The sequence below is a fragment of the Telopea speciosissima genome, chromosome 5, assembly GCF_018873765.1.
Source record: "Telopea speciosissima isolate NSW1024214 ecotype Mountain lineage chromosome 5, Tspe_v1, whole genome shotgun sequence".
In the NCBI taxonomy this organism is placed as follows: Eukaryota; Viridiplantae; Streptophyta; class Magnoliopsida; order Proteales; family Proteaceae; genus Telopea; species Telopea speciosissima.
The window spans coordinates 21,665,954-21,691,825 of record NC_057920.1 but is presented as its reverse complement, the minus strand read 5'-3'; the positions used below and the strand labels follow the sequence as shown (position 1 = coordinate 21,691,825).

Genomic DNA, 25,872 nt, shown 5'->3' with positions numbered 1-25,872 from the left:
CAGGATCTGGACTCTGGGAAGACGATTGGATTGGGTAAAGTGCACGGTGGACTGTACCTGCTTGATGACGGACGCTTCTCTCCACCACCACCTTCTCCGCTGCATCAGAACTCCTTGGTCTCTTCTGAACTCTCCCAGTGGCACTCTCGGTTAGGTCACCCCCCTTTAGGGATTTTAGCTCATTTATTTCCTCGTTTGGTCACCCTTCGTACTAAGGATGATTTTTTTTGTGAGGCTTGTGTTCTGGCCAAACAGACACGTTCAACTTATCCAATTTCAAATAAAAGGAGTTCTTTTTGTTTTCAATTAGTGCATTCTGACGTTTGGGGTCCTAGTCGTAAACCATCTATTTCTGGTCATCGTTGGTTTGTCTTTTTTATTGATTGTCATTCTCGGAACACCTGGGTGTATCCTTTGCACACAAAAAACCAAGTTTTTTCATGTTTTCATCACTTTCATAAAATGGTCCAAACTCAGTTCCAGGCTACTCTTAAAGTATTGAGAAGTGATAATGGAACAGAGTATACAGAATCCCAATTTCAAAAATATTTGACTGATCATGGAATCATTCATCAAACTAGTTGTGTTGATACCCCTGCCCAGAATGGTGTGGTGGAAAGAAAAAATTGCCACTTGTTAGAAATGGCTAGGGCTTTGATGTTTGAGAGGAATGTCCCGCCTCAGTATTGGGGGAATGCGGTCCTCACTGCGGCCTATCTCATTAATAGGCTACCCTCTAGGGTTCTTAACTCCCGTAGCCCCTCTGATATTTTACTGGGTAATTCCTCCTTTATTGTGCCGCCCAAGGTGTTTGGTTGTGTGTGTTATGCTAGGGATACAAGATCTCCAGGGAAACTTGAGCCTCGGGGGCTCCGTTGTATTTTCTTGGGTTATTCACCGACCCAGAAGGGTTATAAATGCTACCATCCCCCTTCCCGCCGTACCATGGTTAGTATGGATGTTATTTTCCATGAGTCCCTTTCTTATTATTCTTCGCCACCTCTTCAGAGGGAGAGTTCTAGTGAAGATGTATCCTTTGAGATTCCTCTACCTGAGGTTCCTCTGGTGGCTGCCCAGCCTTCTTTACCACCCACGGCTGCTACCCAGCCTTGTGTGGATGCTTCCCATCCTACTTTGGCGACTGCCCAACCACCTCTGGCTGTGCCTCCTTCACCTAATGGGAATCCTTTACAAGGGGAGACCATAGAAAATAGTGGTGTTAATGTTCCTATCCAGGGGGAGTTGACTCCAGTCCAGAGAACTATTGGTGAATTTCAGAAGAGAATTGACAACTCCAACATGATCACCTATACAAGGGGCGATCCACCGAGGGCAAACGCATCCCACTCGTAGCACCGCACCCATCCAATTGCCGGCTCCGCACACGGATCCTACATCTCCTGGTAATCCATCTACTTCCGACCTACCTATTGCACTTCGCAAAGGTACTAGGACTTGACTTTACATCCCATATCTCATTTTGTTTCTTATAACTCTCTTTCTCCCTCTTTTCGTGCCTTTGTATCTTCTCTTTCCTCTATCTCGATTCCTAGAAATTGGCAGGAAGCATCTACAGATGGAAAGTGGAAGGCAGCAATGTTGGAAGAAATGAGAACACTTCACAAAAATAATACGTGGGATCTTGTGGCTCTTCCTCCAGGGAAAAAACCGTGGGATGTAGATGGGTCTTCGTGGTTAAAGCAAGGCTGATGTTTCGGTGGATAGGTATAAGGCCCGTCCGGTTGCAAAGGGGTTCACTCGGACTTATGGAGTTGATTATCGGAGACCTTTGCACCAGTGGCAAAGCTCAACACCGTCAGGGTGTTATTATCTTGTGCTGCAAATCTTGGGTGGGATCTTCAGCAATTAGATGTCAAAAATGCCTTCCTCCATGGGGAGCTTGAGGAAGAGGTATATATGGACATTCCACCAGGTTTTTCTGATGACAGGACTAAGGGCAGGGTTTGTAAATTGAAGCGTGCCCTTTATGGTTTGAAGCAGTCACATAGGGCCTAGTTTGGCAGATTTCATAAGGCTATGATTTCAGAGGTTACAAGCAAAGCAATGTTGATCACACTTTGTTCATCAAACGGCTTGGTAACAAGGTTACTCTTCTCATAGTCTATGTGGATGATATTGTGGTCACTGGTAATGATGATGCTGCAATCAGGGATTTGAAAATTCTTCTTGGCCGTGAGTTTGAGGTCAAAGATCTTGGTCCTCTTAAATATTTTCTAGGGATAGAAGTTGCTCGATCTTCAAAGGGCATCATTCTTTCTCAAAGAAAATATGTCCTTGATCTATTGACTGAGATAGGGCTGCTAGGCTGTCATCCTTCCGATACTCCTATGGAAGCTACTACAAAACTTAGGGAGAAAGAGGGTGAGCCTGTTGACAAGGGTGCTTATCAGCGATTAGTGGGCAAACTAATCTATCTTTCTCACACACGCCCTGACATTGCAGTTGCTGTAAGTTTGGAGAGTCAGTTCATGCATGATCCCTATTCCTCTCATATGGATGCAGTCCGTCGTATTTTGAGGTATTTAAAGTCTGCTCCAGGAAAGGGAATCCTTCTATCTCCCAATGGTCACTTGAAGATTGAAGCCTATACTGATGCCGATTGGGCTGGTTCTCCTGACAGGAAATCTATCTCTGGCTACTGTTCCTTTGTGGGTGGGAACCTTGTCACATGGTGTAGCAAAAAGCAGAATGTTGTGGCAAGGTCTAGTTCTAAAGCCGAGTTCCGTGCAATGGCACAAGGCATTTGTGAACTTCTGTGGCTTAGAGGATTATTGCAGGATATCGGTGTTGCTGTCCATCTTCCTATGATGCTTTATTGTGACAATAAAGCCGCCATTAGCATTGCTCATAACCCTGTCCAGCATGATCGTACTAAACACGTGGAGGTTGACCGACATTTCATCAAGGAGAAGCTTGAAGCCGGCCTCATTTGTGTTCCCTTTGTAAAATCTACTGATAAACTAGCTGATGTGTTCACTAAGGGACTGAGTAGCAAGCTGTTTCATCCTATCTTAGTCAAGTTGGGCATGCATGATATATATGCTCCAACTTGAGGGGGAGTGTTAGATATATGGTCGGAATACCGTGGGGGTATTCTGACCATTATACCCTCTTTATTTTGTTATTTTGTTATTTCGGTATATGTGGTTTAGTCCCACATTGCTAATGTACTAAGTGTTAATTATTCATTATAATTATAAATATAGAAGTGCTTAGGATGCATTAATCATCTAAGCATAGAGTTCTAATTCAGATCCACTTAACAGTTACCCATTCGGGTTTGCATCAGTGGTGAGGAAAAACATGCATAGCTTTGGCTTCGTATCAAGTATGACCTCAAATAGAGCTGATTGGAGGGCAAGGATCCATGTACCCGACCCCATTTAGTTGGAATAAAGCTGAGTTGTTGTTGTTGTATTTAAGGAAGTTACTAGTGAGTAGGTCACCACGAAATCAATAACAGAAAATAATTAAGTTTGGGAAGAGGGATTTCTATTATTAAATCTAAACATCATAATCAGTGTCTGTAATTCTACTTCTTCAAAAGGAAAAAAAAAAAAAAGGTTTCCGTGGTCATCAAGCCCCGGTTGCTCCTACTTTGTTTTGTTTGGATCCATGTAGCCGAGCCCATTAAGTTGGGATAAGGCTGAGTTTGTTGTTGTTGAGTATGCAGTTCTCGGGCTATGTGCCCAGCCCAAACCTGCCCAGTTATAAAAAGGCAAAGGGGTAGCATTCTGAAGTCCAGCTCACTATATTCAGGTGGGTTTGGGCAAACTTTGAAAATAAAAATAATATTTTATTCAACTTTATACATTACAAACCATTTTAATTACAATAAAAACATTTTAATTAAGGCGGTTTCATATACTCATCAAGAAAAGAGGGGGTAGGAGGAAGTGGCATCAGATGGCGTTGTAGGCAAGGGTGTATACTACCTCCTCAGATCTGGAACCCACGCCTGAGCCCAGCCTATGTAACAATCACGATGGTGCACTACCCAAGAATGGCCTGTTTATTAAATGCCCAGGATCAGGCAGGCCAGACTAGGTTTCCACCCTTGTATACAGTTACATAAATGTGCATGGACATGGAAGAAATCAACCAAAAAAAAAAAAAAACTCAAATAAAAAATAAAGGAGAGAATCAGGATAAGATAAAAATGAACAGAAAAACAAAAAGAGATGCATTAAAATAAATAAAGAAAAATAGCCATGACAATTTTGCCATAAAAACCTGCTTCCGAATCCTAGAAACCACAGAAAACTGCTATTTCCTCTTTGAATTAACGCTGATCTAGGATGAAAAGTGAAGACAACATGGAAGCACATCATGCAGAAGAACAGGTAATAAACAGTTTCAGATCTAGCCCAAGAGTTGTTTCCAACTGATTGCCTTTCCAATTTCACAGAAAAAAGAACTTTTTGACTATCCCAGATCAAGAATGCATTAATCAAGGACTTGAATTTCATCATATATATATTTCACTTTTGTCAATCATTGAAATATGAACAAAATCTATAGCAAAGACTTATTATTTGACAAATAATCTAGACTCATCAATTTACTTAAGATTTTGCTCTGAAAATTTAGGTTTCTAATATAAGTATACATATATAAACATGTAGGAATGTTTAGATGATGCATTCAAGAACCATCCAAAATTGTTTTATGATTTTTTTTTTGGGGGGGAGGGGGTTGGCTAGTTTGATAGACTTACTGGTTTGTCAACAATATTAAAAGAAATTGCAATAAATGGTACAAGATACACAGTATTTGATGTCAACATTATAAAAAATCATACATGACACTATTTATTGGCAATCTAACATGTGGTAAGATTATTTCTTTCAGTAATAAAATTTTAATTGTTTTTCCAAAATACTAAAATGTTAAAAATAATAAAATAAAGTAGTTATTAGCCATATAAGGGGAAAATACAGAATAATTTTCCATCTATTTTCACACAAAATATACTGTACGACAAAGGTTCTTTGTGCAGCCCAAATGGATGGGCTTCCTATATGGCCCACTTAATTTTTGCCATGTAGAAAGGTGATGTGGCAATTTCAATGTTGGGTAAATTGAGAAAATGTTCTCAATTCACCACTAGTCAAACTTCAGAACCAAATTCTATCATATACCCCCATTTATTGGCATTTACTCTTCTATTTCAACAGTCTATTTGTTTTCAACAAAATTTCCGAAGGCTGGACTTATTTTATCAGCAACAACAAAAATAATATATTACGGAGAAGAAAAGTATAAATTATATGATATGTACTTCTGAGCATAGTTGTCAAGGCATCGATACCTAGGCATTGATGCCTAAGTGTCCAGGCACCTTGGTCGCCTTGAGTTTAGGGCCTCAGGTCCCCCTCCAACGCCTTGGGTCGCCTAAACGCTTTGACAACCATGCTTCTGAGGATTAGTTGCTGTGCAACATATACAAAACAAAGGGTGGGGGGGAAGGTTATCTCGGCAGAAAAGTGTCACAATTCCTAAATGGTCCGCCAATCAGTGCCAAGATCTCAAGGGCTGATATCAAAGGATTCTGTTGTAGCACATGCCCATTCCGTCAATCTTTGAAGAACTTCAACCGACAATTTGATTTTACCCGGCTTCTCATCATAAAAAACACTTCTATTTCTTTCTTTCCAAATGATCAAGCATATAGCATAAGGATGGCACCAGGAATGGGTTCGCTTTGTTTGGGATGAACTCGAAAAGATTCGACCCGAGGACTTCCCTCGTAGAGTGGCTTAAAAAGACTATTTTTTTCATTGGAACTAAAAAAACAGAGTTTGGCCCTCCTCCAAACAATTTCACCTTAGGAGTTAAGGTAATGTCAGACCATTTCTTGAAGAAATATTCAAAGACTTTTCAGGTCTTATTTCACAGAATAGTCAACTCCATTAGGGCTGAAACTTGACATGCAAGCAGGAACCCTGGGTTGCGCCTGCCCACAAAATCAAGGCCCACCTGATCCGCCACATGGCAGATATTAGGGCTGCAAGCCTGCAAAGGATGGTCTTGCTGTGTGGGCTGTGCAGGAAACCAAGGCCTTATACTCTGTTATATTGTTTCTATGCATTTATTAGGTTATTTTCTTATTCTATTGAAAAATAAATTAATATTGAAAATTTTGGTACACAGAGTATCCAGCAAAATGAACCAGATTTTGGTAAAACATATCGCTGATTTTGACTTATATCTGTTAAAGGTATCATGTGCATGGAATTTGATTTCACCTTCAGCAAAATAAAAACTTTCACTAGATTTCAATCATACGGTTGTATTTGAATCTTTTCAGGCTTTGCCAGTAGGCGCTGTGTTTTTGGAAGGTCATTTAGGCCTTGGACATTTTCAACTTCTGAAATTGGGACGGTATGGTTTTAGTGATTGAGAGTTTAAGTTTCTTATGTGGTAGTCTCGGTTAGGAGAAAGATGGAAGGTCCCCCATTTGTATTAGTTTATTCCTCTATGATTAATATAATTTGGGAGGGCTGCCCAGGGGGGTAAAATAAAAGAAGGATATCTACAGCTACTAAAAAGCGGATCTATCAAAAATTAAGGAAGAATAATAACAGGAAGGTAAGAATTCAACAACAGCAGTACAATGAGAATGAATCATAGGAAGACAGCAGATCAGCAGTTCACTAGATGGAGGCATACCCAAGCATGCCACAAGGTATCTTCCGAAACAGTACATGGCGAAAGCCTCATAGCTATCACGTAGGACCTCGCAATCAACACTAATTGATGGATTCACCAATGATACATACTGTCGAAGTGAATAATCATGTCAGCCAACAACATATTGTATCCCACTAGATGCATATGACAGCAGCCAATGAAAGAATAGAGCTCAAACATTATCCATGATAAATAATGCTTGAAAGGCACCACATTATAATAACTCTACTTAAGAAATTAGAGAAATGATGTCAAGTATTGAATTTTACAACCAACTATATGACAAATTAAGTTAAAATGAAGATCTTGATTTGTGCCCGGTCGTAGGAAGGATGAACCCATTCTAGTAAAATCAATGTGTATTCAAAGTTCAATGAATCTGAAAACTGTGTATTCGGATATAAACCAAACAAGGTTATGTCGGATTTGTAAAATTATAAGTAATGAAAAATATAAAATAACAAACGAATCTCTGAAAAAAAAAAAGGAAGAATTTGGACTCTCATATAAATCCTCATAAAACAATGTCTGACCATGAAATATTAAAACATAAAATGACACTCACTTATCAAGGTTACTTATCCCAGAAAGAAAATAGTTGAATTTATATTCAAGCAAAAGAGAAAGAAGTGTAGTGATCTATACATTATAAATGATTCAGGCCATAGACTGTCCAAAAGAGAAGTACATTCTAGGAAACAGTGCACTCAATGAGAATTCCATATACTCTCAGTATGTGCCTGAAATTTCAATAGACTTTATATGTTCTCTAACAAGAAAAGCTTACTGATTCTCTGAGTAATTTAAGATTCCCATCTCTCCTCCCCCTAACGTCCCTTTCACTAATGTTAATGAGCTAATTTGTAATGGCTCTTGGAATGTAAATATTATTCAATCTTTATTCCCTTTGGAGGTTGTGGATGCTATATGTCGTATCCCTCTCAGTTCAGTTAGTCTGTGTGATGCTTGGATCTGTCTTTTTAGTAAAACTGGGGTGTTTAATACTAAGATTGCTTCTCATTTATTGAGTCAAGATATGATGGGACCTTTGTCTTGTAGCAGGAATGCTAAAGTTTGGAAATTTGTATGGCATTTAAAGATTCATCCAAAGTTGTTTCTTTTCCTCTGGAAGGTTCTGGTGGATGGGGTGAGTACTAAGTGCAGGCTAAATTCATTTCTCTATTGACCCTTGCTGTTGTTTGTGCGAAAAAGAATTAGAGAGTGATTGGCATTTGTTCCTTTCTTGTGAGGTCACCAAAAATATTTTCTCTGCTGGACCTCTAGGATTGAGGACTGAACCTTTTCTGCTTCTTCTATTCTAGATTTAGTTTTTTTTTTGGATGAATAAAAATTTAATTACGAAGAAAAAAGAGGGAATATACAAGCCCAAGGGCAACAAAGCCTAACTAGGGACTAGTTAGGGCGCAAAATAGATGTAGGGAGGCCCCAGGAGACAACAATGAGCCTGTTCCTTGGGGAATCCTTCACATCACAAAGGGGGAGGGAACTAACTTTAGATGAAACATCAAAAAAGATGGCCTTGCAAATCGTGTCGAAAGAGCGGGAGTTGGATGTCCATCTTCTAAGGTTGCATTCCATCCAAATGTGGGAGATGGTGGCGCAAAAGGCAATCTTGCCAACCGAGTCGCAGATCGATTTCCCTCCGAAAGTCATGTCAATCCAAATCCATTCCCGGCTGAGGGGAAGAGGAGTGCGCCAGCCAGGCCAACAATGGCAAAGGACACGGGACCATTCTAGATTTAGTTGATAAGCTCATGTAAGACCCTTGTTTGGATAAGTGTCAGAAGAAGTGTATTGTGTCAGTTTTAGGTGTCTTTTTTTATTTCATTTGGTTGCTTCATAATGCTGTTATCTTTCAGAAATGTAAGCCAAATCCGGTAACTTGTGTTCAATCTATTTACAAGTGGGTATCAGACATCCATCTTTCAGATTATCCTCTTCACCAGGTTATCAATCAAGCTCACTCGGCCCAGTTATCCCTAGTATACTACCACCCAAAAAAATTGAGGGGGTGGAGCATCTCATTCTCTGTGGTTGTAGCTATGATTAAGCTTCTGGCATGGCTGGATGGCGCTCAATTTTTATATCTAATTCACAGTTCATTATGTTAGCTTTGGATAATGGTGGTGTAGGATCATCACAAGAATACAAGTTGCAGGGAATACTTCAAGAGGTGCACTGAGCTAAGGAACTTGGATGGAGCGATCTGACAGTATGGACAGAGTGACAGACTACGAACAGCTGGTTACTTGGCTTTCTCGGGGTACCAAGGAAAATTGGCCTTGGAATATTTTTAATCTACTTTGGGAGGTCTCTTTATTTATTAAGGCTTTTGGGTTGTTAATTTGCTTAAACAAAGTAGGGAGATAATATCTGTAGCTCATGTTTGTGCAAATAAAGCCCAACTAAGTAGACTGTCCATGACTATAGAAGATAATGTATGTGAATACCTTTTCAATTAATGAAGTTTTTATTTCATTAAAAAAAAAAAGCTTACTGATTCAATGGAGTAGCAAGGGACCATTAAGATGACACCTATCAGAAATTTCTGCTCCTGTTAGGCAAAGAGCATAAACTGTTAGTCTGTTACATAAACCAGAAAAGAAATAGCTCAAGAAAATCTTATGAGGAACGTTGGAACAATACCTCAGGATTCTTATATGCTGAAAGGTGCTCGAAAATGAGGTACATTGAAAGTGAAACAGTGACAATCACAAGGACAGCAGAAAATAGTGCTGCCCATGTGGGCGGGAGGTAAGCTACGAGAAAGAGGCTGAGATACGCTGTAATCTTCATCAGCTATTCCAATTTTCAAATTCACCAGATTCTTATGGGTAGCAACCATAATGGAATTATTAAATCCCTAAATAAAGTTCTCCAGCAATCGGAATAGCACGGTTCACCATAAAGCCCTGTACACATGCATAACAAGTGAATAACCCAACCTGAAAACTCATATTATATCTTTAAAGTATTAGTATCGGGTATCGTAATGGAAGGGTGGTTTAAAGAGACTTATTGCATCGAAGAGACACAAGACAAGCTAAAGATACGCATGAAAATGGTCAAGAAAAGTATGGAAATTCTTACACGTCATTGACAAAAAAAAACCAACCTACTTTGATGCAATCATTCAGGTTGTTTTTCACTAATCTAATAATTAATTGCAACAAAACAACACTAAAATCAATATTTGAGCAAAAAAATAAAATTTTTGATAGATAACTGTTCTTGTGCAAATCTGGTTTTGATCCTTGATTGCAGGCTGTTTAATCCCCAAACAATGATGAAATCAACACCACTGGAGTGTCTTTGCCAGTTGAAGCAAGGAATCAAGTTGATTTGCCAAAAAAAGAAAAAGATTAGAATGCCTAGCAACCATATAGGTATCAACCAGATCGGGTCACATATCGACCTGATACAGTCAATACATTTTTAGGTATCGTATCAGTACCTTAAAGATAAGCTACGTATCAGTTAGTATCGGCAGATAAAAACTTGGGCAAAAGTACTGAAAGAAACAAACCACGAGTTCAATCATATAATATGAATTCCTTTGGTAAGAAAGAATTTCAAGATATAATGGTGAAAAGCAGGAGTGTTAGAAGTAAAATAACAATACCATCAATAATGCAATCCATCAACTCGACTAAGCCTTATCCCTACCAAATGGGGTTGGCTACACAAATCCTATTTTTCCATTTTCAAAGATATTTGTTGTCAGCCCTTAACATAGATCAAAATCAGCCATTATCTGCATATCTCAGGTCTGGTTGATGAACCAGCACAAGGACAGCTGAACAGGGGATCCACCAGTCAAGAGTTGCAGGATTCATAGTTCCCTCAATTCTCTTTCTCCTGGGCCGAGACTTTACAGTTAGTGTCGCCCAGCCCAGGAAAAAGAGAATCAAGGGAACTATTTGTTGTAATATCGGATATTTTAGGGTAGGGCTAGAATTCAAAAAAAGGACCTGCCCATAGCATGAACTAATAACCAGCTCATTGCTTCATATTATCTGGATCCAAGGAAGCAGTCATTATATGATGTATCGATCATATCGTTGTAGCAACTGAAAAGTTTTTTGCATAAAGAAAAAATAGAGTATAAAAAAAAAGGACATCACAGCCTATTTAGTTCAAAGAGAGAGGCTGGAACAGAAGAAAAAAAAAAAAAAGAGGGGAAAAAAGCCCTCGGTCATGAAACAAACACCACCGAGGGGTGGCGGACAAAGGGAGGTGCGACTCCCTACCTCTCGGTGATGCTAGAAGGAAAACCGAGAGAGAGGGGGCCGCAAGGAAGAGACGGCGGTGGTGGGTGGTGGTTGCGATGAGAGGCGAAAAGAGGAGATAGGCGGTGGTAGGTGGCGGCGGCGCTAGGGAAAAAAGAAAAGAGAAAGGAGGGAAAGAGAGATGATGGCGGTGGGAGACCCTAGGTCAATTCTCTTGGCTCTAATACCATGTAAACTTTGGGAATTGTGACTTGTGTCAATGAGACAATCACTTGCCTATTTATAATAAATGCATTAAGAGTACAAGGACACAAATGCCCCTAGGGCAACATAACATAAAATACCTAGGACAATTCTACCCTTATATCAGAGACTAGTTGGGAAGCTGATCTACCTTTCCCATACTAGGCCGGATATTGCCTTTGCTGTCAGTATGGTGAGCCAGTACATGCATGACCCTGATTCCACTCATTGGGATGCTGTCCTACGTATCCTTAGGTATTTGAAGGCTGCACCAGGAAAGGGAATTTTATTTTCTCCTAATGATCATTTGAAGGTGGAAGCATATAAAGACTCTGATTGGGCCAGTTCTCCTGATGACCACCGGACCACTTCTGGTTACTGTACCCTTGTTGGAGATAATTTGGTGACCTGGCGAAGTAAGAAGCAAATTGTTGTTGCCCGTTCTAGTGCTGAGGCAGAATTTCGTGCTATGTCCCATGGCATATGTGAGTTGATGTGGCTATAGGGACTCTTGACTGATCTGACAATTCCTACTTCACTGCCCATGATGTTGTATTGTGACAATAAGTCTGCTATTAGTATTGCCCATAACCCAGTCCAGCATGACCGCACCAAGCATGTGGAGAGAGATCGTCACTTCATCAAGGAGAAGCTTGAGCAAGGACTGATCTGCATTCCCTTTGTCAAGTTTGGCGAACAGTTGGCCGATATATTTACTGAAGGGCTGAGTTGTAAAAATTTTTGTCCTCTTGTATGCAAGTTGGGCATGTGTGATATCTATGCTCCAACCTGCAGGGGAGTATTGTAATATGGAATATAAGGGTAGAATTGTCCTAGGTGTTTTATGTTATGTTGCCCTAGGGGCATTTCTGTCCTTGTACTCTTAAAGCATTTATTATAAATAGACATGTGATTGTGTCTCATTGACACAAGTCACAATTCCCAATGTTTATACTATGAATCCTGCAACTCTTGACTGGTGGCCCCTGTTCCTTGTCCTCGTTCTGATTCATCAGAACTACAGATAATGGCTGATTATAGGCTTATAGCCACTGTTAAACCTCCTACATCAGTCCTAATCCATCCACGTATTTTCTCACCACTTAACCATGGATAAATATAATACACCTAAGAATTACAGTAGGAGGCTGGTTGCACATCCAAAATCCAAATCTATGGCCAGATATATCTTCTCTTCTTTTCTTGTCAGTAAATTCAAGTACATTTACGGAAGACAAGAAAATATATATAAGCGGCATAAGGAAAAAAGGGAGCATTATCCCTGCACAAAACAGGAAAGGGAGCCAGTAATCCTCTACGAGCCCTTTGTGAAAAGAGAACTAGCAGGAAATTTGGTACAAACTACAGGTCCAATGCTCAAAATTCAGGTTGAATGGACTCAGAATCAGCGGAAACTAAGCCTGAAGTATGCAACTGTCAATTCAATAGAGCTCCTCCACACAACTTTTTTTTTTTTTGGGGGGGGGGGGGGGAAGACGTGTGGGCAGGGCTTTGACAGGCAACAGAAACCAAAAAACATACTGTAATAAGGATGGGAAGAAAAGTCCAAACTACTCTTTATCCCTCTATTCAAATCTTTTAAAGAAGTTCTCTCCTTATTGATGATAAACCTCTAAGAAATGCAGCCCATAGGACAAAGCTTCTTGATAGGAACATCTAAGCCTCAATATGGAGAAATTAACACTTTCAGTGTCAAGGCAACAATTCCAACAAGTAGTCAGCTCCAATGAAACATCACCTCCTTTCACAGAAAGTGAATTATGTCCAGGAAGCATAACCATACAAGAAATGATGTCTACTCTCATTAGAAAATTTTAAATGAAACGGTATCATTTTTATTTAAAGAGATTTAATGGAGTCAAAAACTACTCAACTCAACTCAGCCTTATCTCAACTAAATGGGGTCGGCCACGTGGATCCTTTTTATTCAATCAGCTCTATTCAAAGCCATACTTGTCACCAGTCTTAAGATATGCATGTCTTTCCTCATCACTTCTGTTAGAGTCAGTTTAGGCCTTCCCCTGGCTTTTTTAGGTCCTTCAACCTGAATCAAATCACCCCTTCTTCAAAAAGCCTTCCTTGACAATGTCCATGCCACCTCAAACAATTTCCTCGCAACTTATCATGTCATTCATGTGTCGAGCTATTCCTAAATTAGCTCTAATTTGTCCATTCCTTATTTTATCTTCTTAAGACTTACCACTCATCCATCTCAACATCCTAATTTCAGTTACACTAAGTTTGTCTATATGTTGTTTCTTTATTGCCAAACATTCAGCTCCATACAGCATTGCTGATTTTTCTTTGAGTTTTAAAGGAATACGCCGATCACACAACACTCCAGATGCACCCATCCACTCATGTAGAGGAAGTATTGGCCCAGTTCCTGGAATCTCTGGACCGACAGAAAGTGACCCGATCTGGCAGAAAATACTAAAACTCCCAGGCCAACTTCCGGACGGTGTAACTTCGTAATTTCTCGTCTGATTTGCCATTAAAATATCTTTTCGGAAATGGCGTGCAGAGATCTACAAGTCAAGCATAGCCCGGTTCAGCATCCGCCCAAAAAAAACCCTTTGTTTTCAAGGCCGTCCAGGCCTTTGAATTTTGAATTTTGGCGCTCTTTTATTAGTTCAAAATGTATCTTGACCTATTATATAAGGTATCTTTGGGGTTTGTAATGGATCATATTGAAATCAATTGTTTTGCCTCATTTTGCCTACTTTGTGGATTCAAGAGTCGTTTGTATTAGAACAATACCTAGCCCATCCATCCTTCTACTGCGTCATCCACTTCATCCACCCTATTCTAGTTCTTCATGCAGCAGCATCCTCTATTTCTCCTTTATTTATGATTGAACCCAGGTTTCACTCTGAGGTATCTACCTATCATCAATTTTCACCATCACCCTTTCAGTCCTATTGTTACTAAGATTACACACATATACTTTGTTTTTGTTTTACTTATCTGAAAACCTGTTGATTGAACCTAGCTCCCTATTATCAATTTTCACTCTGAAGTATCTCCCTATCATCAATTTTCACCACCATCCTTTCATTCCTATTGTTACTAAGATTACACACACATACTTATTTTTGTGTTACTTATCTTAAAACATGTTGATTGAACCCAAGTACCTGTTAGAGTTTATGTAATAGGGGTACTTTAGTCACTGGTTTATTATAAGTCATACGGAGTTGTAATATTTATCTTTTGTTACTTTTTACCTTTTACCTCCCTAGGGAGGCATATGTAATTCTAAGAATATGTTTAGTGGAATAGATAGGTGAGAGAAGTCCATTCTCCTTCACCATGGTTTTCTCTCCACCTTTCTTCTTCTTCCTTCTTCTCTCCTTAGTTGTTACTCATTGTTCCTTGCTAGAATCAATCCATACCTAGCTTCTCACTTGGTGTCAGAGCTAGTTTGAGAGTCAACTAAGCTCATTCTCTTCTCTACACCTCTCTTTGGAACCCTAGAGAGGTAGAGGGTTCCAATAGAGCCTATACTATGTAACATACTACACATAGCATGAATGAATCCCAGCAGTAGTTTGGAACCTTGGTTGATCTCTGATTTGCAGGGATTGAAATAAAAACCAGAATAGAAACAAAGAACAAAATAAAAAATAGAGAAGATGGATAAATTGAAGAAGGGGGATAGGGATGGGTCTCTCACCCACGGCCTCTCACCGTACCTTTCTCTCACAACCATTAATGGCTTTAACCAAGCTCATTCTTTTTTCTCAAACTCGACTTGGCTGGTTATCAGTCTATTCCTTTATTTATAATTCCAATTGATTACGTCCTAGGTTCTTCTAGAAATATCTCAAAACAAAAGTCCAATTAAAATAAAACTCTTATTCTTAATCTAGAAAATAACTAAAATAATAAACCTCTAAAACCCCATACAAGGCAGCAACCTTTTTGGATTCAAAGTACTCCATGCAAGCTGTCATGTGAGCCCACCAAATCTGAGTAAAAACCTCTTCTTTTGTCTTTACTACATTAAAGGAAATAATCCTAAATTATCTCTAACTCTAATTACAATATTACATCAAATAACAGAATTATATCCTAATTAGAAACCTATCTAAAACAGTTGTAGAAGTTCTCCATGCATTGGCAATTGAGTCTTCAAACTGATCTCATCCACCTGGTTATGGGGCCCACCAGATCTACTAAAAAGTATTCCTAAACTGAGCAAATATAGGTTGTGACACTGTTCACATGAACATTAACATGAACAGTGTTCTGGTATTTCCTTCTTCATGTTTCTCCATGCAGTCTGGACTTGGGCTGCTTTATGAGATGCTCCATCAAACCAACAAAAACCGGCCACACCATCAGACCAAGCTGCCTCTCACAGCAGTTGAATTCCACAACTACACTGGCCTGGTTTTGGGGCTTGTTCCTACGGCTACACATGGACCTGTGATCTACATCAAGTTTCCCCATCTTGAAAAAAAAAAACGCGTGCTCGAGTTTGGTAGAGATGTCGAATCTGACTTCAGTGGAAAGTCCATCCTTCCATGGCTCTGATACCAAATAATGTAGAACAGATAGGCTGCAATCAATTCTACTAAAGGATTGTAAACTCTTCAATGAAGAACAGGATACACAGGGTATTTTGAGGCTTTCTTCAATCAGCAACTAAGGTTGCATGAAATCTTCTATTGAATGAATGAATCCCAGCAGTAGTTTGGGACCTTGGTCGATCTCAGATTTGCAGGGATTGAAATAAAAACCAGAATAGACACAAAGAAGAAAATAGAAAATAGAGAAGATGGATACATAGAAGAAGGGGGATAGGGATGGGTCTCTCACCCACGGCCTCTCACCATACCTGTCTCTCACAGCCATTAATGGCTTTGACCAAGCTCATTCTTTTTTCTTGAACTTGACTTGGCTGGTTATCAGCCTATTCCTTTATTTATAATTCCAACTGATTACATCTTAGGTTCTTCTAGAAATATCTTAAAACAAAAGTCCAATTAAAATAAAACTTCTATTCCTAATCTAGAAAATAACTAAAATAATAAACCTCTAAAACCTCATGCAAGGCAGCAACCTTTTTGGATTCAAAGTACTCCATGCAAGCTGTCATGTGGGCCCACCAAATCTGAGTAAATACCTCCTCTTTAGTCTTTACTGCATTAAAGGAAATAATCCTATTATCTCTGATGTAGACATGGTTCAAGATCTCGGTTTCGTAGAAACTTGAGACGAGATGCCTTGCGATACATAAATAATACAAGATCTTGCTCGAGATCATGGTATCTCGCCGAGATCTCGAGTTATTTCTCAGTTTTGACCTTATTAAAGCTTATAAAATACCATAACTCGACGAGATCTCGCCTCTATCTCACCTGTCTTGTCTCTGTGAAGGGGAATCTTTGGGTGGTTTTTTTCATTTCTTTTGGCAAATCACACCTCCAACACCTAATCAAAGCTTGATTCATTGAAGATTGAAGCTGCTAATCTCCTCCAAGCTGCATCTCAAGAACTTAAGGTAACTATTCATCTAAAACTATATTTTTCATAGAAACATGAACTAACCTTGTTTGTGTGGAATAGCATAGGTAGACTTCATGCACGCCGTAGACTACCAACTTAGGGTCCGTAGTCAAAGTACCAGTTTGGGTTTGAATTTATAAAAACTAATGGTTCCACTGTGTTTAGAAGGCCTAAAATAGGGGGAATGTCAAGTTTCTGCCCCTATCTTGGCCAAACAACCACCGAAACCTAGCATCGAGTTCAAAAAAAAAATACATCATCTCGGCGAGATCTCACTGAGATCTCGATTTCGTGGGCTGGTGAAACCAGTACCGAAACCGAGATCTAAAACCTTGGACGTAGATCAAAGCATAAAGAACAGGACAAAAACAGAATTCAAAAAAAAAAAAGTATTGTTCACATGAACAGTACCTAAGTTAGTTCACGTGGTACTACTCACGTGAACAGTGTTGTGACTCCATAAGCCTTGCACGGAGAAGGAAGTCCAAGGAAATATTTGAAATTCTGTGGGCCCCATTGGTGATATCAAATGGACGAAGATTTTATCCTAATGCTGCCAAAGTTTAGTTTCTATTTTCAGCTTTAGAAAGATGCTCCATCGAACCAACAAAAACTTGCCACATCATCATACCAGGCTGCTTCTCACAGCAGTCGAATCCACAACCTTGCTGGGCTGGTTTTGGGGCTTGTTCCTGTGGGTACATATGGACTTGTGATCTACATCAGCTCTCCCCATCTTGAAAAAAACTCGCCTCGAGTTTAGTAGAGTTGTCAAATCTGACTTGTATGATGAATCTTCAAGTAGAATGCAACAACCGTCGATCTTGAGCCGCCTCTCCTTAGCTCTGATACCAAATAATGCAATAGTCGACCTTGAACCAGGGAAACCAGTGGGAGATCGATTGTAGTAGGATCGATACAATGAAAAGAAAAAATTAAACTGCAACTCTCTTTTTTTTATTGCTACTTTTCTGCTACATATGAAGAAGAACATAAAAAGGATACGAAGAAGAAGAAAGGGATATAGAAGAGAAGGGGGGATAGGGGAATGGGCTTCTCACCCACAGCTATCCCAGCTGTTGAAACATGGAATTTCTCCCATAACTGATGGCAACAAGGCCTGAAAATTCTTTTCTCCAAAATCTGTTCCTTCATTAACATGTGATGCCTATTAATAGCTTAGGCAAGCTTACAATAGAATGGAAATTTTTCCAAAATAGAAACTAATCTAAAATAGAAACTAAGCAAAATAGAAAACACTAAATCTAATCTAAAATAGAAGGTAACTAAAATTAGACACTACTAGGTTTTATAATTCAGCCACATGCAAGAATAACTAAAATAGAAACCAATAGATTTAGTAACTAGGTACTACTAAGAGAATAGAATAAAATCAGATCTTCACACTAGCTGTCCATAGGGACGCCTAGGTGACACCTTGCCAACTATGGGCTGCTTCTCACAGCAGTCGAATCCACAACCTTGCTGGGCTGGTTTTGGGGCTTGTTCCTGCGGGTACACATGGACTTGTGATCTACATCACTATCTCAGGATTTTGACAGAGGCTAAAGCCAATATTTCATTAATCAAATTCGTGTACAATGCTGGCCTCCCTTACAAACTTATATAGAAAACTCAAAAATAGACTTAGACACTAAAAAGGAAAGGCCTAACCCTATCCTTAACTAACAAGGTAACCTAAATTGACTAAGAAAGTGAAATAATAAAGAAAACAGACTCAAAATAGGACTCTAACTAAACTAACGAAGTAAATCCCATTTTCCTACTCTCTACCCATATTTTAGGCTCATTAAATTGGCCAATTACAAAGTAAACCCATGGGATCAAAAGCCCAACACATATATAACCCAACCCAAGGCTTATTTCCACTAAAATAAGCCCTCTAAGTGACTTATCTACATCACTATGGGCTGTGATATTGTTCACGTGAACAGTGTTTTGGTCTTTTCTTCTTCATGTTTCTCCACGCAATCTGGACTTGGGCTGCCTTATGAGATGCTCCATCGAACCAACAAAAACCCACCACATCATCGGACTAGGCTGCCTCTCACAACAGTTGAATCCCAGAACTACACTGAGCTGGTTTTTGGGCTTGTTCCTGCGGCTACACATGGACCTGTGATCTACATCAATATGAGAGCAATGGCCTTCAAGTGGTTGATCCACTTTGGTAAGTTCTTGTCAATTTCCCATTGTAATTAGCTAGGACATAAGTTGAGTGTTGAATTATTTTAGCCATGATGTATAAGGGTTGGGAATTTGATTTTGAATTGTTTTTGTTATTGTAAGGGACTGTTGAGTAGGTACTCAACAAGTGTTTGACAAATTGTCTAGTTGTAGCAACACACTCACAGTTGTGGCTGTGAGTAGTAGGGGGTTGTAGCCCTCGTCTTTGAATATCAAGGACTGAAGCAGGAGGAGTCCTGAATTGTAGGAGCAATTGATATTTGGTGAGTATTGGACAAATACGAGACCCTAAGGGGTATTGCTCCGTGGATGTAGGCAAATTGCCGAACCACGTAAACTGTGTTGTGGACTGTGTGAATTGTTTTGAAGTACATTAGTGTGTGCAAAGTGGGTGCATCTCTCCTGGTAGGCCTAGCCAATCTTTGTTGCGGGAGGACATACGAACTGTTGCTTGTAAAATTGGAATTGCCCCAGCCAATGGGTTTTGCATAGTATTGGTTCAGTGACAGTAGCATTGGGAAAACTTTTATACACTGATTCAGCTGCCCCCACCCCCCCTCTCTCTCTCACAGTGTTGAAGCCAGTTCAACAAGGGACGGAGAAAGAAACTACTAAATAAAACATCGTTATCAAGGTTTAACTCTAAAAAAGCGAATAATCCTTCAAACGAAAAATTATGATCCAACAACATCTGGCTTATTACTAAATGCATTCAGGTCAGGAATGATCAAACTCAATAAAACCCAAACCAGGTACACCAACCATGTTCAAACCAAGCGGAGGTACTCAGCGAGACAGCTCAAGATCTCAAACTACGAAATTAAGCAACAGAACCAATATAATGCCACATCTGATAAGATTAAACAAAAAAGAAACACGGGCAACAAAAAGGTCAGAGCTTCCAATCACGACGGCTTATCAAACCAATATATCCTTCTTTTGATCGGAATAAAGCTAACAGAGAAAAGAATAATAAATATCCAAAATGAACCTCTTATCAACATAGAGCAATTCACAATTAGCAGATGAAACTCTTACAATTAAAAGTTTTCTCCAGTCAATTCTTAACTGAACCCAGTAATGGATCAAAATACAACCCCCCCAAAAAAAAAAAAAAAAAAGTTCACAAACATTCCACGAATTCAAGAACCAACAGGAACAAGGAGATTGCAAGAGAGACAGAGAATAAAAGATAACCTGTTAGTGATGAAAGAAGCAGTCTGAGAAGTTGTTCTTCGGTGCTCTTGGCTCTTTGGGATTTCAGATGACCAAAGGAAGGGTGTTAACTGTCGCCAAAAAGAAATGCGCGACTCTGACCTCTAAATGATGAGTCATCATATGCAAGCGACAATTCGGCGGAATATTTGCCCGTGATATAGAATGTACCAATCTACGGTTGTAATGTTGTGGACAGATTCTTCATGGTTCGCGATTGGAATCTTCAATCTCATAATTTTGACCCAATCATAGACAGACGTGTGCGGATGACTGCGACGGGTGGATACCCGTAGGTTGAGGCCTGTCGGGTTAGAACTTAGAAACCGGGGACCTTGTTTTCAATCCATATGTAGGCACCGCACGCTCTTCCTCCATAAATGTCATATGGGGAAATGTTCTCTGCAGAGGATGTGCCCAGACACATGGGGTGGGCAAAATGACCACCCCACCCCCTGAATAATCGAAATGACCACCTTGCCCTCTTGAATGGTCGAAATGACTATCACATGTCACCCCATGTGTATGGGCGCAGCCTGTGCCCCTGTGCGCTCCCGGGCAAAGAACAATGCCTCATGTCATATATACATAATCAATTTGTTTGGGTAGCAGACATAGCACTAGCGTAGGTACGAATAATTATCACCTCCAAGTCCTGTAATAGGGGAGTGGACCCCACATTGGGCAGTGTTTTTGGGAAGGGGGTAGGTGGTCATTTTCGCCTCCATGTGAGGAATTGGAGAAATTGGAGGGGGCAGCGAATTGGAGGGGATAACGATTCGCGTAGGTACTAATCTTATTTCTAACTCTAAAAAAATCCCTTGCGAAAATAAATTCTCATATCCATTCAGGGTTTAGAGCCACTTAGATTAATGTACTCCCCCAAGAGGATTTTTTGGGTCTTCCTTCGTTCAGGGGTTTAGATCCACTTAGGTTGCGTTTGGTAATGTTTCTATGTTGTTCATCTGTTCTTTAGACAGAAACATTTTCCCCTGTTTCTGTGCTAGAAGACTGTTTTTCTTTTGGGAAGGGGGTAGGTGGTCATTTTCACCCCAAGGGGTCAGCTCGGTTGGTAAAAGTCCAACTCCTCAAATAAGAGGTCATGAGTTCAAACCACCTTGGGGCCTATCCTGGTAATATAATATATAAGCTCCTGATAAAAATAAATAAATAAATAAATAAAAATGAACGTTTGATAATTTTTTGCAGAACTGTCTCGAAACAGGAAAGAAATAAAATAAAAAGAAGAGCAATTTGGCGTTTGATAGTTTTCGGAATAGTTTTGCTAAACTATTACAAATAATTATTAAAATGCTATTACCATCAAAATTAACTCAATTAAGACTATATAAATGTCATTTCCATCCAAATTATTCGAACAAAAATTACGAACATGCCATTAAAATTCCAATATCTTAAAATAATTGTAAAAGGTCTATAGACAGGCCAAGTGGCTAATTTTAAAAATTTATCAGAAGAATAAAGTTTGATTAATCCTGCAACAACTGGTATCAATCTCCACCTTTGTTCAAATCTAGCTTGCTAACGGCATCAAGGACGTCTTTCAACATCCTTTATTGATTCTCTAAGCCTTTAATTTCTCCTTTCAAGAATTCCTTGATAAAATCTCATGAGGGTGAAGTAGGTGCAGATGTTGAGATCTCAGGAACCTCAGATGAATTATCGGTTTGATACTTGTAAGAATTATTTTTTTTGCTCTTCTGCCCATTGGAACATTCCACACCCACGATTTTCAGTTTATATGTTAAATGATAAATGGTTATTAAAACACAATATGTAATTCCTATATTAATTTCTAATTAAAGAAATAATTAATCACAAGTTGGTATTCATACTCCATTAGAGAGCGGACAGCACCCGAATTCGCGTCCACTGCTTTTATTTGTTTTGGATGTCTTGATCTTACACTGACTTTCACCACATCTACAAAACTTAAAATGGTCTATCCACAAGAAAAATGATAACTTACATGGACGGTACCTCCCCTATACTAGCCTCATACTCACAACACCACCTCAATGATTAGATATTACTAGGACCTCCATTACTTAAAGGCATTTATTACAAATAGGTCCATTCTGTTAGTTGTTCTCGGTTAAGTGGTGATGTCATCAGGTTATTTTTTTCTAAACTCCCAAACTACCCTGAGAGAAGGGTAACCATACTATTTTACACTAGTATTAAAAAACCCCAAAATCCCTTAGTGTGATGAACGACATGTTGATGTTTTGCTCTGAAGAACTCTTCAACCTGCTGCTTCAATCTGCGACCGACGAATTACAATCTCATCGGCGAAGCATTTTGTAACCTGTGAAAGGAGCAGATAACTTTTTTCTCTTCCCTTTGTTCCCCATTATCTCTTTATACCTGCAATTTCTCATATCTAGGGTTTTGTTGTCATAAGAACCAAAACTCCAACCTACAAGTTATCAGGAACTTGAAGCTCCAGATGAAAACCCTACAGCAGAAGGTAAAAGTAATTTCCCTTCTCATTTTTCTCTATTCTTTCCTTTATACATGCAATTAATCATTTCTAGGGTTTTGATTTCATAGGAACACAAATTCTGACATGAAAGCTCTGAAGAACTTGAAGCTCCAGACGAAAAACCATATGGCAGAAAGTAAGGATAATTTCCCCTAATCTAAACCTAGAAGATTAGAATGTTTGGTCCCATGTTTGAGATCATTACAATGCTCATTGATGCAGTGCTGCCCTATACCCGCAAGAAGAAGAAGCACAAGGAGCTATTTTACAAGTAGTATAGTCAGCAGTATTTAATTGGGATCCATACAACTTAGTTTTATTTTAAGTGTTCTATATTTTCTTAGATTGAACCGGCTCAAACCTGGTTCAATTTAAGTGACTTAAGTTATAAGGGTTATTCCGTAATTTAAAGTTATAAGGGTTATTCCGTAATTTATTTTTCTTTTATTTTATTTGGATCCTATCTCACTCCCACGATTTAGAGTAGGGGGTGAGAATTAATTAGCCGACCAGGATTATTAAGAATCCTAGGCTGAGTATGATTGCAAGGCTTTTCAGCCCTATTTAAATTAATGCAAATCGTGGAGCACTTCATTCTCCACTTTTCTGAAATTAAATATGTTTTGCAAGCTACTGCTTCTCTTCTCCTTGTGAGATTGTCTTGTGTCGATCAAGGCAAGATGGGATTGGTGTTTGATCCAATCGACACCTTGCGGTGCAAAGCCCGGGTGGTTCGAACAAGCTCCTTCAAGGTTCTTCTTCAAGTTTCAGTTGCTGCCATCATTCCCCCTGCACCTTCTAGTAAGTTTGAATCCCCCCCAACCCCTATCCTCTGTTCCGAAACCTTCTACAGCCTAACCCTGCCTTCCCCTTATTTTCCTTCAATTCCCCTAGACCCTAAATTACTCACAACCTTATCTAACCATCATAATCTCACCATATTTGGGCCACAACACCCCCTCAACTACCCCCCACTCAATACCAGCATCTCCCCCTTTTCACTTTCAAAATTCTAATTGTCCTCCATCTCCATTAGACCTCTAAAACCCTAAAATTCCACCCAGGCCATTCCAACCATCAAATCCCCTCCAAACCTTGACCAAGTACTCTTCTCCACCCTTGGAGAACTCGATCCAAAGCCCTCCCTCTAAATCCCACATTAAACCCTAGAATTCCTCACTCCCCTTTTTTTCAAAAATTTGAAACCTAAAACCTTAGCCTGCTGTTTTGAAATTGTCACATTTTCACTCATTCAATCATCACGTTTCCTATACTACTAGATCCCCCCTACACCTTCCTTCAAAACCTAATCCAACCATAACCCTAACCCTAACCCTAATTTTGACTAAATTCCACTTAATACCCCATTCGGACTACCTGTTTTTATTTGATCCTGCTGCATTGACTTCTAGTTGGTATCCCTACCACCTAGGACTACATTAAGTGGTATCAGAGCCATGGATGAATATGGCCAGCCTATTACCTCTACCTCCATCGACCCTTTGAACAAAATTCTGGAAGTGCTACAGCAAGTACAAGCTGATCAGAAGTCTATGCATGATCAACTACAGCTTGTTGAGCAACGGCAGAATACTCCTATTAGGGATAGCAACCTGCCTATGGAGGAAGACAGGATACAACTCCAATCCCAAGTCCACCGACCTCACCATAGAGGCAGGGAAGACAGGGAAAGGTACAGGGACAATAGAGATAGATATAGAAATGATCGTTACAGAGATGATAGAGAAGACAGAGATCAGCAGAGAACTCCTGAGAACCGTATGAGCTTTGAAGACCATATTAGGTCTTATTTTAATGCTGATAATGGTGCCCCTCGTCGGTGATATCATGATGTGCAGAAGGTCAAGTTGAAATTAAAGGAATTCGATGGTAGCCATGACCCTCAAGTATTTTATGATTAGTTGGCTGCATTGGATGACTACTTTAACTAGTATGACTTACCAGAGGAGAGGAAAATTAGACTAGCCCGTACCAAGCTAGTAGGACCTGCCCATGAGTGGTGGAGAACCACTGAGGGAGACATGGAGTATGATGGTATTGCACCTACCACATGGGCTGATATGAAGCATGAGCTGAAGAAGAAATATCTGCCCAAGCACTTTAGGGTGCAATTGCAAGACCAGCTGAATACCTTACGTCAACGAAGCATGACAGTGGCAGAGTATATGCAAAAGTTTGATGCACTCTCTTGTCGCACTGGCATTAGGGAGGATGGTGTTCAGGTACTGTCACATTTTCGTTTGAGTTTAAAGTATAAAATCAACAAGGCCATTGGAGTTGTAGATGTGTCCAGTGTTAGGGACTGTTTTGAGAAGGCTCTTAAGGCTGAGGAATTGTTAGCACCTTATGGTAAAAGGTTTGGTACCCTTGCTGTCGACAACAAGAAAACTTTTCCAGCAACCAAATCCTTTACCACTAACTCTTCCAATGCTGGTTCTGCACGACCTGTTAACAAAGGCAAAGCACCCATGATAAGCCCGGATAAAGTCAGATGTTATCACTGCCAAGACTTGGGACACTATTCCAAGGACTGCCCCCATCGAAGAAAACCTCTTGCTGCTGCTGAGAAAGAGAAAACAGCGGAAGAAGATGATGGTTTGTATCCTTACCAAGGATTTAAGTCTCGGTATCGGGTATCGTATCGATCAGGCAATTTTAAGAGACGTATCGTATCGTATCGTATCGGAGATACGTATCGATCGGTGCAGAAACGCATGAAAATGATCAAAATACACATGAAAATACACTTTTGGACACAAAAAATAATATAAACAAGCAATTTGTGTCATATATCATGCATATATACTAAGAATTGTGAATAATTAATAACCAGACAAGTGCAGCACTTTGAAATTGTTATAAAAGATTAAATGATGAAATTCTTTACATATAGAGTCACTCTATTGCCATGAAGAATGTCGGGGTGGATCAAAGTCATGTCTATAAGGGTCTTTAACAATAGGAGCGACTAGGATGATGTTGTGTACTGTCCGAACATAAGCACAATACTGAGCCCAGTCAAAATACTGATGGTAGTGACTCTCCCACTCATAGTAGAATCGTGTGTACTGCTAGTAGAATCGTGTGTACTGCTTTGGAGTGGCTAATGTCACGACAGCACTAGGTTGTGCTTGTGCTTGATTCTCTCCGTATCCATAACTTCCATACCCTACAGAAGCC

General features: G+C 39.6%; 1 protein-coding gene across 2 annotated transcripts in view; it reads right to left on the bottom strand.

Moving 5' to 3' along the window:
* LOC122662661 (protein LAZ1-like) overlaps positions 1-20,313 on the bottom strand; it is a 68,503-nt gene extending 48,190 nt beyond the window's left edge. The window contains exons 1-4 of one of the 2 annotated variants that reach the window (XM_043858363.1): positions 20,148-20,313; positions 9,382-9,680; positions 9,233-9,289; positions 6,694-6,802 (exon numbers count right to left, since the gene is read on the bottom strand). In XM_043858363.1, coding sequence (XP_043714298.1) covers positions 6,694-6,802; positions 9,233-9,289; positions 9,382-9,531 — 316 coding nt within the window. In that variant the 5' untranslated portion in view covers positions 9,532-9,680; positions 20,148-20,313. The remainder of the gene's footprint in view (positions 1-6,693; positions 6,803-9,232; positions 9,290-9,381; positions 9,681-20,147) is intronic. The other variant, XM_043858364.1, reaches the window with a different exon arrangement.
* Positions 20,314-25,872: the final 5,559 nt, after the last annotated feature.